General features: G+C 39.4%; 1 protein-coding gene across 4 annotated transcripts in view; it reads left to right on the top strand.

Annotated features, from left to right (window-relative positions):
- Positions 1-15,312, top strand: part of SLC9A9 (solute carrier family 9 member A9) — a 173,108-nt gene that overhangs the window by 59,105 nt on the left and 98,691 nt on the right. For all 4 annotated transcript variants that reach the window (XM_063166932.1, XM_063166931.1, XM_063166933.1 and 1 more), the window contains exons 7-8: positions 10,655-10,793; positions 11,622-11,727. In XM_063166932.1, coding sequence (XP_063023002.1) covers positions 10,655-10,793; positions 11,622-11,727 — 245 coding nt within the window. The remainder of the gene's footprint in view (positions 1-10,654; positions 10,794-11,621; positions 11,728-15,312) is intronic.

The following is a 15,312-nucleotide window of genomic DNA, read 5'->3' as shown; positions in this document are numbered from 1 at the left end:
AGAACTTCAGGCTATAGAGTGATAAGGTAGTAAACAATAGGCAATATTGCAATCCTACGAGTTCTACCATGGCTAGGATTTTTCTTTTTATAAGCTGTAAAAAATAAAATGTTAGCATATTAGCAGAAAGGTAGAGGAGAGCTTGAGGCTCACCTTTCTCCTACAGGAATATTACTGCCATTCTCTATGCAAGGCTGACCAGCTTTTCTAGCAAGTGCCTTTCCCTAAGGTGAAATTTCATTCTGTTTATTTGCTATATTTGGATCAGAAACTGAGACTTACAATTCAGAATATCCCTAAATCCCCATCCTCAGCTCCAGTATATCAAGAAAACAAAACATGTAACATGTTTTGTTTCTGATGTTATTACTGCCAACACTAGATCATACAATTCACATCTGGATTTATTTTAGACTTTCTCATAACAACAGCTGCATTTCTTGTCTTCAGTTGGATACATTTTTAAAAATTAAAATTGCCATGGCAACAGCTGCAACCATTTATTATAAAGCAATGGAAGTGGAACTAATATTTGTGAGAGAAGCTGTGTTATCATGCAGGATAGCATTTCATTCAGACAATGCCTGAGTCATTTTTCCCTAGGTATTCCATTTTTTAAAACAAAAATATAGAAAATATTTTCAATAACAAAATGTAGGTGGGATTGAACAGCTCAGGAGATTAAAAAGATTTTCTTCTTTAGATTACTGGCTCATCTCAAATCCAGATTAGCAAGAGGCAGAAATTATCAGCTGTTTGGTGAGCACATGGAAAAATCGATAGGGCTATGGAGCTCTGAAAATCCCATTCCCACAGCAGCTATGCTCTCAACTGCAGCACAGAAACTGACAACTGAGAGCACAGGGTGTGTCTTCACAGGAGGAAAAACCATGTGAGCCCTCCTTGAGGAGTGCTAATGGGGAATGCAAAGGAAAACTGCACAGGCAGCTGGCAGTGCTAACACAGAGCAGCTCCAAGTGAGCTGTCCTGCCCTTCACACCCCCTGCACTGTGTCACCTGAGAGAAGGGAACTTTTCCTGAGTGAAATGGGGCTAAAGAAAAAGGGATGGTTGGCACAACATCAAGGTTAGGCTGTTCCAGGTCAGGACTGGGGTGGGGTCATCCAATGCACGGTCTGGGCACATTAGAAATCATGTGGGCCATTTTGTTTGCATCTATTGACAATATTTCTTGGAGCAGTAATTTGGTTTTTTTTAATCTCTCTAAGAATCTGGGTAGGAGATAGACAAATTGTACTCCAGATATTAAAAAGCTACATGAACTGCAGATTTTTCTCATTTCATCCCCTTCTGACTATGAAAGGATCTGTTTTGCATGCACTGGCTATACAAGGATGATATACCACATACCAAAGACCACATTTCTTCCTATTTATTACACATTAGAGTGTCTTAGGCAGAGTGAGGGAGAACACTGAAATAGAAAAAACTTTAGACATACTTTCCTTCTCCTTCCACCCTAATTTTTGTGGGATTCTGTGTACCTTATCTTTATCAATTACATTCAGCATCAGGCTGCCCAGTGTCCTGCACTGTTCAGAAGTTCCTAAAGATGCTGAAGTTCAGTGAAGGCAGTAGAGCAAGGGCTCCTTTCTAAATCTCTGACAGAAAACATTCTGCAAGTGAAAAAGCCCAAGGCTGCTGATAGGCCAGAAACTTGGCACAGCCCCATAGTATGGCAGTGGCTTATCCAGCTGCTCTAGGGACTGCCTGCATCCTCTAGCAGCACACTTAGCTGTGTCTAGGATGCAATAATTTCAACACAAACAGTAGCATAAAAATCTCTTACAAGACAAAGAGTACCCATGCTTACTAAGCTCTAGGTTTGTTGCAAACATAGACTATTATATGGTCTGACTTCACTAGATTACTTTTGGGTCACAGAGAGTTTATTTTAGGGTGATAACAGGAAAAAATAGAAGAAAAAACAAAATTACACCTCGTGCCTGAGTAAAATCTATGAAAGCATATAATTGATACATTATATTTTTATAATGAGATCTGGTAGAATATATGGCTGGTAGAATATAAAACTGACATCTGGTAGAAATCACAAAGATAGTTTTCTTTCTCCTGCTCTCTCACTTAACCTTTCAATTCTTTATAGCACATTGCCAGCAGCATGCTCCCAATTCTGTCCCTCCTCTTTACCATTCCTAGGTAGGCTTTACCCCCCTGTTACACTTCAGGCAGTGACCTGGGGCAGCTGAGGCTTGGCAGGGCAGTGGTGACAATGGGGTCCTTTGCTGTCCCACTGACAAGAGGAGAGGAGCAGGGAGAGGACAGCCTGCTTTTCTCAAGGTGAGCAGGACTGGGCACTTTGAGCCTCCTCTCCCTGTCTCTGGGAGTATTGAGCTGAGCACAAACAGGAATCTGAAATGTTCTCTGTGAAAAGACAGGGGGTACAATAGCCTTGAACACATCAGATTTTCATAAGCAGAGGTCACAGAAGAAAAAAGTCCTTTAAATATTAAACAAGAACCTGCTGTATATGTTCTTCCATTGATCAGCTAAGTAATGTGATACTGCCCCTCACTCCTTTGTCCCCATTCATTCAAGGGGATTTCAGAGATTACAGAGTATTTGTGGTACTGTTTAACCAGCTCAATCTCGGGGACAAGTTGGTTTAAAGCCTGGAGGAGGGTGAGATGGGTAGGACTGTGCATTTGTGAAGGATAAGAAGCAGCTGTTACCACAAAGGAAATGCTGCTTTCATGCCTGGGTATCTCACAGTGCTCACAGGTCTAGTGGGTTCTCCTGCAGTGTTAGGAGGATGAGTCAAAGCCCAAATGAAGGGAGAATATTGTCTGGCATAAACTATACATCATTTTCTGTTGTTTCAGTGTTAAACTGCTCCTGAACAAAATCATGAGCTCTTTGATTATAAGAAAATTACTATTTAATAAAGATTTAGTGGAAACTCTTTCCATTCAATCTCTGCTAGTTGCCCATAAGAGAAAGGATTTTTCATGGCTAACCAAACTGCTTAAAACCTTCCTTAAAGTGTTTGGGTCATATCCTGCTTTTTTTTAAGGCCAATGCACATTTATACCAACTGCACAGAACTGGAGTTACTCAGACACTCATCACTGTAAGGGTAATTTGAGGCAGTTTCTCCTCTGGAGCAGGATGACAGTAAATCACAGTGATTTCTGGTAATCTGCTGCAGCATCCCAACGCTCTGCTCCGTGCAGTCAGCCAGCAGCCCACAGCATTTTGTCAACAGGCAGGTGGAGTTCAATTGACACAGATAAATGTAACATTTGTTTGCAGGAACAAAGGCACTGTGAAAGACTAGTGTAGTTGGAAGGCTTTCTTACCTCATCCTTGAGTCATCTCAAAAATTTTAGTAGAAAAAGGGGGGGGTTAATTAAGATTACCCAATTCTTCCAGTAATCACCTTCCCTAGTTCCATAGTATCACATTCTGCCACTTTTGTACAAGCAAACCTGAAGTGTGGATCGAATTAGGCCTCCAGGAACACATTAAAGTCTTGCTTATGCTCACAGAATACTTGCAATTGCACATTAAGTCAATTTTTGGATTTCAAGAGAGATATATAATTTTCACAGCAAATCCTTATTCCAGAGTCTCATCACCCTGCACTAATGGGAAGAACTGTCACATAAGGGGAAGATTGTGTAAATGTTTCTGATAAATATTTTTCAGCTCTTTAAGTAACTTTGGAGATGAATGGCTCACAAGTAAAACATTGAAAGATAACAAAGGTGAATAATGAGGAAGAATTTAAATTTAGTAGTGCAAGAGCTGGGAGAGGACAATAGCTCCCAACTCAGGTGTCAGGGGTAGGGAGGCAAAAAGATTGCTCAGGCTCATGAACCAACATTAGCAGGAGTCTTAACACACACAGCACATCTAACTCCCCTGAGAGCACAATTAGCATCATGCAGCAGATTCGGTTCAAATAGCATAGAAAACTATTTCATTTTTCCTTCTAGATATTGACTGAAGAATTTTTAACTTGTTCATTATTTCTTGTTAACTCAGAGGGTTGATGGGTTGTAACTTTCACAGTCATGTTTTCTTTGCAGAAAAAATGCATAATTTTTAGAGCACTGCTTTACCTTGTTCTATTTTGCAAAAGCATAAGTTATTACAGAGAGATGCCAGGCAGGGGAGAAGTCAGGGTCTTTGCATTAATACCATAAATACATTTATCTCTTCCTTGGTGTTGATTCTTTGTTTCTACTTTCTCAGCACTATGTGCACCTTCCCAGTTGCTGAAGCCACTGAAAGCTCCCTAACTGGGGGGACAGACTTCAAGCTGCTCTAGACAGACACAGGCCATGCAAGGCTTAAAAAGAATGAAAATTAAACAGTGAGTTGGATTACAGTTCTGATATCCAAATGAGAAGGCATCATATTTGTAGGCACAGAAATGTGTAAATTATGTGCCTTTGGATATGATCAGCTCATAAATAAGGACAGTCAGAGGGATAACACAGAATGCAACACATGCTGTCACAGACAGCCCACTATCAGCCATCTGTTTTCTGCTGATGTGCTTCATTCCTCTCAAAGATATGGGACAGGAAAGAGTTGTCACTATGACTGTGATATTTCCAAATAGATTTATGAAAATTAGGCATTTAGAAGCAATAGCAGTCATTTGAGAATGAAATATTCCTATGCCAAGCCTCAGAGATATGTGAACAAATTTTACTGTTAAAGCCTTAATTTTCTTTTGCATAGATTTTAAGCCCATGTTGCTGTTCATCAGGATTTCTTTCTGTCAAAGATAAAACCAGGTTAGAACAAGGTAATGAGAAGCTGAGATACTTGTACAGATGACAGTGCACACCCTTGCTCAGGTGCACTGGGGCAGAGAAGCTCCACACCAGATCAGAGATGATGTTCGACTTGAAATTGCTCTGCCTGCAGGCCCATTAGGTCCTTAATCATTGTCACAACTCTCATCTCAATCTCCTTCCTGTGAGGCAAAGTGACTGCAGCCCTGTAGTGAGCAAGCTCTGAGCAGGCTCAGAAGGATGCAGGGTGTCCAGCAGCAGGGACTGGCAGAGCTGTCCCTGGGCACCAGAGCTGTCCCAGCTCACCTGAAGCTGAGCTCAGCCCCATCCAGGTGGGTGAGATAACAGGTCCTGTATGGCCCAGGTGTGGGATTTGAGGGCAAGAATGGGATCAGCAGGATAGATGGCTTCCAAGGCTCCCATGGGAGGTAGAGCAGAATTCCTAAGGTTCATGGGCTGGGAGACTGAGAAGAAGGAGGGAGGATGGCAGATTTTCTGCAGTCCCTGGTGTTTGGGGCTAGGTGACAAGTGAGATCTGCATTAGGGAAAGTCCACCTGGAACAACACAAACTATTTGTTGTTTTCTCTGACAAACTGCTGCTGTGTGTCAGCTCAGGCTTGGACACAGAAGAAAACTGAAAATAGTTACCAGTGTAAAAACAATAAAAGCTCATATACAACAACAGTAAGTGTTATCTTGGTTTAAAGTAATCAAGATAAAATGTTCTCTGGTATTTTAGACATTCTGGAAAAGTCTACAAAGGAGCAAAGTAAGGTCAGAAAACAGAGGAAGAAAATAAGTCATGGCATAGAGAAAAAGAAACAGAGTGTAAGCCCAGATAGAAAATAGTTTCTATAAACAACTGCCAGATCTTTTTCTAGAATTAAAAACAATAATAGTAGTACTAATAATAGCAGTGATGAAACCAGGCTATAAGTGGAATAAAAACCATGACCTGCTGTATTGCCAAGGAGAATAAAATTTTGGGTATCCATAATGAAGGTTCAGACACTGGCCACTTGGGCAGTGATTCAACTACCAGCACCTTTCTTTTTTCATTCCTTTTATTTTTTTATCTGTCATATAAAGCTCTATATAAATAGAAAGTTTAGTATCTATATTTCAGCGAAGTCTCTGCTTCAGGAACCTTAAATGTCTAAAAATTTGCAAATATTGTCAGGAATAAATTCCATGGAGACAGATTCATTTATACAGAGGGATGTACAAAAGACTCCTCTGTGTTCTTTCAATGTACTGATCACTCTTTTAACACATCTGAAAAATGCATTTGTTTGTTGTTTGAAATTTTTATCTAGATCTCTGCGTATTTGTTTCAAAACTGTTAAAATTGGCTGCCTCTGCTAGTCCTTAAGCCTTCCTGCTCTGGTGTGTCTTTGCTTTGCCTTAACTGCCTGCAAACCCCTGTTTCATATGTGATTTATTGGCTTGGCACAGTAACATCCCAAACTTCCCCAGTTGTTTTTACCTTTATAGTTCATCTGCTTGTTCCTCATGTGGGAGGAGATCTTTGGTGAGGACGCCTGAGCAGACTCTGCCAGCTTGCCAAGAGAAGGTGTGGGTGTCTGGTGCTATGAATGGACCTTCACTTCTAGTTCAAACACATATTGGGGGTAAATTACAGCTCTGATGTTTTGGCTTCCTTCCAACACTTTTAGGAAAAGTATATAGCCAAAAAGTTGTGTGGGAACAGAAACTGTTTGATTCCATCCACTTCTCTGAAAGATCCAAATTTTCCAACATGCTGTACTGACCTGCCTTTTTCTGCGTAATTATAATTTCAGGAAAAATAACCTTCTTTCCCTCTTAAAACCAACCTTGAACTCTAGAATACTTTTTTCTGACCTGCTTTATTTTTCTTAATTAGCAGCTGATGAAATCACCATGTAGTTCTATAATTATTTATCACCTGAGGGACATCCCACTGTATATTCAATGAAGGTATTTTAGGGAACATCTGACCTTCCTGTATTTTCAGGTATTTTTTTCTTTTCTCACATTGTGCAGTGTTACATGGCACGTGATGGAGGGCAAGGAGGAGGAAGGGCACTTGGCTAAAGAAAGCCCTGTGGCTAAGCAAGTGCAAAGAAATGTTCCTATCAAATTATTATTTTCATGTTGGTCAAAAAGACAGGAATAAACCAGTCTGTTTACTGGTTATTTCGAATAACTGACTCTACATAATTCTGTTGGAAATTTTCTGCTGTTTGCACACACTTTGCTTCTGATGCTTGAGTGTATCTTCCTCAGCATAATGCATTTTTCTAAAATTCATCTGATACAGGTGTTGCTTCACTTTGGCTTATATCAAAACAAAGAATCTTTGTGCTGTTCTGCTAGTTAAGGCTGATTAGCATCTCTTTATTTGATGCAGGTTTGGACAGAAACAAAAGTAAGATACAAGATTTAACCTCAACAACAGATTTTTCCTCAAAAAACTTGCATGAATTACTGGAAAAATTTTGCTGCAATGCTTTCTATTTCTTTTTTCCGAGGAAAATACATTGCGCTGTACTTACAGGCTGGGAAAACTAACAGGAAGAAAAAGATCTCTTGAATAAATGAAGATGTAAAAAGTAATCAATTAAGATGCAACAGGAGATGTGACTGGATGCTTTGTATTGCAAAAGCCCATCTGTAATGCAGACTTTTATGATTAGATCTCTATAACGTGTGTAGAATGAAAGTGTTTGTCATGCTGAGCTTTCATCCTAAAGTGATCTCAGCATATGAGGGGAGGGAAGTGGAAAGCTTAGCGTGGTACAACTGACACAAACTGTTAATCTTTCTATCTGCTTCAAGAAAAACTACCACCCCAGCTTGCAATATATTGCATAAATAAATATTGCCTGTATTTCCTTTTTTGAAAGCTGTGAAAGCACTTGAGCCTGTCCCATGTTGCTGGCTCAAGGAAACACAGAAAAACTGAAAATAAAAAGAGATCTGTTAAATAGCTGTCTAATCTAGAGAGTGCTGGCTAATCCTAATGAACCCAGCCAGGAGGTGAAGTATTATCCCCACCAGAAGGAGAGGCAGAGCTTACCAAGCTCACACACACAGACAGCGGGGACTGGGACAGGTGAGACACATATATTGAGTATTCAGTGATGAGCCAACAAAAATCTCTCACTCCTACCCCTGCACTCTTTCTCATTCTGGCTGGCAGATAAAGCAGGCCTTTGCCATTAAATCTGTTCATTTATCAGTCTCTGAAACAGTTTTCTGCTGAATTTACTTTGAGGACTTCCTTAATCCACCTCTGATACAAATTTACAGAAATAAACCCTTTTTTTTTCTTTTTTTTCTAAACTTGTTCAGCGTTTAGAAAGCCTCTAAAACCTGAAAACAGTTTGAAATTTAGTATCAAACCCACACTGCTTATTAATGAACTGCAATCATTCCCTTTGTACAAAGAGCACAGAGAGCAGATAGCAGAGAGGGCAAGTCATGCCAGCAGACCTCAAATTGCTCTCCAAGGAAAAGGAAGAAGAGTAGAGGCACTATTACTTTAATGATGGTTCTCTCCAGTGTTAAACTTTGCCATTTTGTTTTTAGGTCATATAATTGGTTTGGCAGAAAGTAGTGGAATAAACAGAATAAGATCCTGTTCTGTTAAGTTGCATCTTATATAGAAAACCTCAGGTAAATTACTGTGTATTTTGGATGCTTGAAAGGATTAAAAGTTAGTGCTAAAAAGAAACATATCCAGAAAAATAAATAGCTCTAGTAGAGAATAATGTGAAATGAAGAATAGAAGTAGATATTCTCCAAGCTGCAGGGAAACAGGAGCTCTGGAAAGATTTAGACCAGAAATCACAGTAGTATAATCAGCATATGTCATGTTATGGTGCTTTTAAAAATCATGGGGGGCACACTGAGTAAAAAAACTTATCAGTCAGAATGAGTCACTCCATACTTGGTCCTGAAATAACTACATTAATAATTGGATGCTTTCTTCTAGTTTTCTTCATCCCTGAAATCTGTTGGTAGATTGGAGGGCAAACTGTAACCCTAACCAGTCTTAATAAAGCCAATTTTTCTTGCCCTAAGATTAACATACTTTAAAAAAAACATTTACTGACTATGGCATACATTTGACTAATAAATTCTCACTCCATGCCATGACCTGTTTTGTTACTGAGCATTCCTGTCATGGTCAGAGCCCATCATTCTGACAAAACCATTTTCCTTTATTCTAGGACCTCTCTGAATTCACCACTCAATGCAGACCAGAGCACCAGTGGCACAAAAGATCATTTCCTAATTTATAATTCACTAAGCAAAACAGAGCAGCAGCTGCAGGCTTTGTACTTGGCTGGGACAAACATCAAAGTGGCTGCTTTGCTGTCAAGACACACCTACGAGTTTCTAGGCAAGAGGAACAAAGAATTATAACCGATCCCCTGGTCTAAGAAAGCCACAGCTGAGAAAGGACAGAAAATTTAGATGGCAACATGCTGCTGATCACCAGTTCCTGTGCTGCCAGGGTTCTGTGTCCTTGTATCAACAGCACCTTCCAGCAGAAACCATCTCAATGATTGGTGGTGGTGCTAATCAGCATAACTGGAGATAAGAGATTTTAGTGCTTAGTTACTTCTGTTGTAGTACCTGAGCATTCCCCCCTCATATTTGTGGTGCTCCCCCATATGCCTTGAGAACCTTGTGCCATTTCTGCAGACTGAAAGCACAAGAACTGTTTTCACATCTACATGTTATTTCAATGCATCTGTTTAGAAAATCCTTTATACAGAATTTCAACCCTAAGCCTTATTTCCAAATGAAAATCATCAGACTACAAGGATTGCATTCTTAATATCCGAAAGCTTAAAATATTCACAACTTTTTAAAAATTCTAAAATTCCAATTCTTAAAATACTAGTCATTTTCCATCTATCCAAGGCACATTCTGGAATCCAAAGCCAAGCTCAGCACGTTTTCTTTGACAAGGATCATAAAAGTACTCAAAACAGTACTCAAAGCAACAGAACACAAAGATGGAAAATGTTTCTTAGTTTCTAGAGGCTTAGAGCTATTTTGTATCTGTTCAATATAACATTTCAACAAGCAAAAGGACATACAAACGTGGAGTTACTGGTGTTCTGGTGTATGACTGCTGGCTAATAACTCTGAGACACTCAAATTATTTAGTGCACAGTCCCTTTGCTTTGGTGGCATCCTTTCCAACCCCAAAACACCTGTGGTGGCTGCACTCAGGGGTGGGAAACAGGAGATGACCTTGGCCAACTGCAGCAGTTTCTTTCTGTGGGACAATTTTCATTCTGTCCACAAGTTTCCTACTGCAGAGCTCCTGCCACATCTCCAGCCCTGGCTATGAAGGGTTACACCAGGAAGGAAAGTGCTCAGTGGTTTGAGACAAAATTGCTGCTGCATGTGTGGTACCTGCTGTGATTTGTGTCACCCATTTGAACCTCAGCCACAAAGCTGCACTTTTTATCAAGGATATTTGCGAATATGTAACTGCTCTGAGGACATATGGCCAATAAATAATTCAGAGTTATCTATCTTCCCTGCAGTTTTCTTATCCACCTACCACCTTCTAATGTTTTGTTGGCCTGGAAACAATATTGTTTATGGCACTTCGAGTATAAAAGTGTTGCTGACTGGCAGTAGACTATTTCCAGTGTGATATCTTGAAAACAAATTGGTTCTCCCCAGTCTCCATCTGCTTTGCTCTCATCTGCTGTTAGCCCAGAGAAGTCTTGGTTTGCATTTTGAGTGCTGAATACTGTTCATTTGCAATTATTGATTCCAAAATTGTTACAATGTGATTGAATTTGTTGTTTCTTTTTCTCTCCCTCTCCCCCACCCCTTTGTTTTCTTTTCAGCTCTATATCCATTTACAGTCCCAAGGAGAATCCTAATGCTTTTGATGCTGCAGCTTTCTTCCAGTCAGTGGGAAATTTTCTGGGGATCTTTGCTGGATCATTTGCCATGGGATCTTCTTATGCTGTTGTCACAGCTTTAATATCCTTTATGGTTTGTTTTCAGGGAGCAAATCTATATATATTGGAAAAAATATGCCATATCTGAGAGTGACCATCTTTAGTTTGAGCCTGAAGCTTTTCACTCGAGGCTCAAGTGTTTGTAAACAAACAGATAAAATCATAAATTGACAGGAAATGTCGTTTATCAGAATCTACAAATTTCTTCATTAGGTAGGACTCTGGCCTTTATCACCCTATTTTCAAAGACTTGTATTTTAAGCAAAGTGTTTTGAAGTATATTGAGGCTCAAACATTAATTTTTTAAGAACAAGAACTTATTTATGAACTCCAGGCTAGCAAAAATTATACATAACTACAAGGGAAACATTACACCGTGTCAGTGTGACCAACAAGCCCATCAGTTTAACTAAGCTGGAAATTAAAGGTCTTTCTGTTGCCCTGCATTTTTTTTCTTGTGTTTTGCAGCTCATATAGAATGCTACTGTAGAAAGATCAGTGATTTTGATCTTTTTTGCATTCACACAAATGTAAACAAATGCCAGTTTGTTTATAAAACTGAGCAAAATTACTTCCTTTTCCTTTTTTTCTAGGAAAAAGAATATCAAATGCAACCAACTGGGTATTAATTCAAACTCCACAAAAGTACTTAAAATAGCTGACTTTAAAATCTGTTCTGGATTTTGCTGCTTGAGATAAGTCAGAAGCTGTGCAGTTCTTCCCAAATTCAATGTTTAGATGAATACGGTGGGGGAGCTTGCTTTCTTTCTTTCATCCTTTCTCAGATTGGGGGTGATTTTAGCTTATAAAACAGTTGGGTTTTTATTTTTCCTTAGTAATCTTTTAGCACTTGACCAAATTCACAAAGCTGTGTGAGTTTCCTATGTTGGAGACAGGTCTGTTTTTCCTCCTATCCTGGAGTGCCTTCTTATCAGCAGAAGCTGCTGGGCTTACAGGTAAGTATTGCATTTAATGAAATAAAAGCAATTTTGTATTGTGCCTCTAGTGTGGGTAAAATGCATGGTTTATTTTAGGCATGACATCATATCTAAAGCTCCTAAAAGCCTGTTGCTATATTGGAGATTGTTTCATCTTTAAGAACAATTCTGTAGTGCCAGTGAATAATTCTTCCAGACAAAGACATAATAGATCAGGCTCAAGTCCTCAGTCTCTCCTCGCTGCATTATCCCATCCCTATTAATGTCTCTCTATTAATCCCCCTATTTTCTGGCCAGCTAGGAGACCAAAGATAACAGTAAGGCAAGGAAGGAAGGAGGCAGTGCCCTGTGATTACCAGCCTGTGCTCCTCTGCACACACTCCATATCCTGGGCCCTTCTTGTTTTTCTCAATCATCAATAATTGAGACCAGTTATTAATAGTAAACAAAGAACAGGGCTAAGGGTGGGTTGCATCCACCTTTATACTTACAAAAAAAAAGTCATCTTGTTCAGTGCACCTACATGTACATTTTGGCACAGCCATGTCCCAATGACAGGTAGAAAGACGTGAGATCCAATTGTTTTTTTCATTAATGCCAGGAAACAAATTGTACAATCACAGTCAATTATGTACCCAGGGCCTCCATTAAAGTCCACACAGAAGTTTAGGCAAAATTTGTAAATGGATATAGTTTACCTCCACAGCAATCTATTGTATAGTGTGACTCAAAAGAACAAAGTTTCTATGGCCTTGATTGTTTTAATGCTCTTGAGGTTGTCACCTCTGAACTCCAGTGCTCTAATTAATGTCAGGGAAAATCAGGAGAAGAAAAATGCTTAATGGAGTGTAATGCAGCCCATGCTGCTTTGTTCGCAAAATCATTCAAAGCGTTTTGAAGGCAACAGTTATATTTTTACTGAGTTCTCTGGAGCCAGCATGTTACTTTTTTAATATCAGCCACACAATCAAACCATTTCTGAATAGGTATTAATATCTGCATCTTTGTCTCACTAATTATACAACTTTGCATCCTGTTTACTGCCAAATTCTTCAGGCCAATGAATAAAAACAGTGGTACATGAACTGAACAAAAGGGTGGTAATTAATTTAATCAAGAAAATCAGATACCAGGTGGAATGAAAGTCCATTTTGTCTCTTAACAGCTCTGTACTGATTTGGGCAAGGGTAGCATTAATTTTCTTCACAGTAGCTAATGTGGTGCTGGGATATTTCAGGGGTCCCTGAGAAGCTCTTAGACAGAGCCAAGGGGTTTTCTGCTGCTCAGCCCAGCAGCAGAGGGGCTGAGAGTGCCAGGACAGCTGACTCCAGAGCAGGAGAAGCTGCAGGAAGGTTTCTCACTCTTGCTCTTGCCTCATTCTCTCCCCATCCCACCAAGGAGAAGGGAGAGAGGCAGCGAGCAGCTGTGAGAGTCTGAGCTGCTGCCTGGGGTTACACTCAACAAGCTCTTAAAAATGTGGCATGAATACTGCAGAAAAATGCAAGCAGAGGAGGAGGATTGTTGATCACTTTCCTTTTACTGGAGGTACAGATTTCCTAAACCAGTGACTTCCGAATAAAGACTGTTTTAAAATGCATTCCTCACAGAGCACAAGGATGCTGTGTTTCAGCAACTGAACAATTGATTATACATTACACACAAAAAGTAGATTTGTAAAGGAAACACTCATATCTTTCAGAGCCTCAGGTGCTGCACAAAAGGTAATTTCCATTTCTCAGGCATAGGAACAGACTCTATGTCCAGACAAAAATAATTGGCATGTGTCTTTTTTGCATGCTGCAAACGTGATGATGAACAGCAGAGTCTCTCCTGGTAGTTACCCTGAAGAGTGTTTCATTGCTCTTTTCTGCTGTAATATATAAAATACCTGAAATAAAAGACTTAATTATTGAACGCCACAGATGGTGGTGGAAGCCATGGTATGGAATTTTAAATGGACACAGGCAGAGAAGGAGGAAGAGAGTGGAACCAAAGTAAAGTTTCAATTTAAGGGAAAAATAGAAAACTGTTGGGAAATTTAACTAATTCTTAACAAAATAGGAACTGAAACAGGAGAGATAATTCACCAACACCTATATTCCAATGAAAAGTATCAAGCATTTTTAGTTCTGTCACTAGCATTTTTTCATGGGTATTCTTCATGGTTTCTGAGTTTCATGTGGAAATTGTTTAATTACACTGTTGTCAGAAGGCAAAGTTTAATCTTGAAACTTTTATCACTTAAATCTTTGTCACTTAATTTCTGTAAAAGGCTTTTGTCAGAAGCTGTTATTATGGAAAAAAATCATGGGGCCTTTCTTGTGGCTTCAGAAGCTCAAAGCTGTGTTTTATAACTGCATTTACTTTATTAGTACTGTGCTGACATTACCCTTTAGTTGCCTGGCTTAACCAGTTTTGATGTTGCTTTTGTCTTTCAGTTTCCTCTGAAATAGTTCTAACTCTCCTCCTTTCAAAATACTATTTTAAACCCCAAGTTCAGCAGCAGAAATATTCTGTTGGTTAAGAGATTTTCACCAGACTTTGGTTCAGCCCTGATCTCTCATAGCCATGCTGAGGAAATGTGTGCAAAATGCAGATGTGTGCACACAAAGCACCTGCTGCAGGGGAGCCCAGCAAAGGGGCACTCATGCTCCAGGACACACTCAGCTCTCACTCCACACTCTAATTTCCAGTCTTTCCCAGCTTTCTTGCTTTGCCCTTTGTCTCAGTGAGTGCAGGTCCTGGTTTTACAGCCCTGTGCCTGCCCTTACCAGCAGCTGTGAGAATGCAGAGAGCCTCAGCCCAGCAATGGCACAGCTGCACCACTGCATTCAATGCACCACGCTGCTAGTGCTGACATGCTTCAAAAATCAACTGGTTCCATTAGACATTTATGCCTCTATTCATCTTCCTTTTCCTTGGACATTGTGCTTTCTCTGTTCATTCCTTCTAAATTAACTTCAAAGGATTAACACTAGACTAGTACTTCCCTGTAGCTATTAAGTAATGTAATTGCAAAATAATTTTATTCTTATAATGCTTTCCACAGCAGTCATTCAATCATTCTGAGCTTTTTGAAATGTAATATTGAAGTATTTCATAATTTATAAATAATGGGCTATACTGGTTTTTTAGTGGGTAAAGTAGGTGGTAGTGTTCACTTGTTTAGCTTGCAGATTTCTAAAATAAAATTTAATGGAGAGTAGTACAGGTCAATATTTTAGAAAATATTTCATTTCTCTGCCTCAAGATATCCCATGATATATAACACACAATACATGGGCCTGACCCTGGTTGAAAAATGGATGTGATCGAACCAGGATATCAAAATAAAAATCTGGGATGACTACACAATCATTGTTATACTGGGAACTGGAAATTATAAATTAATGTTATGGTTATTAATCTTATAGCTATATCATCAAGCTGTGACACATGCATGATAAATTGATTCTTATACAGTAGAATCTAATTTGTGCATTTTCTCATTTGCCCTGGAGTATATCATTCCTGACTGCTGAGCAAAGCTGTAATAGCAGAACACTAGAGTAAGGTCAGTGCTAATAGAGATGTTTTCATTTGCAAAGTTCATTACATAGTATT

The sequence above is a fragment of the Melospiza melodia genome, chromosome 12, assembly GCF_035770615.1.
Source record: "Melospiza melodia melodia isolate bMelMel2 chromosome 12, bMelMel2.pri, whole genome shotgun sequence".
Classification (NCBI taxonomy): Eukaryota; Metazoa; Chordata; class Aves; order Passeriformes; family Passerellidae; genus Melospiza; species Melospiza melodia.
Note: the sequence above shows the minus strand (reverse complement) of the source record. Positions and strands in the feature narration are given on the sequence as shown.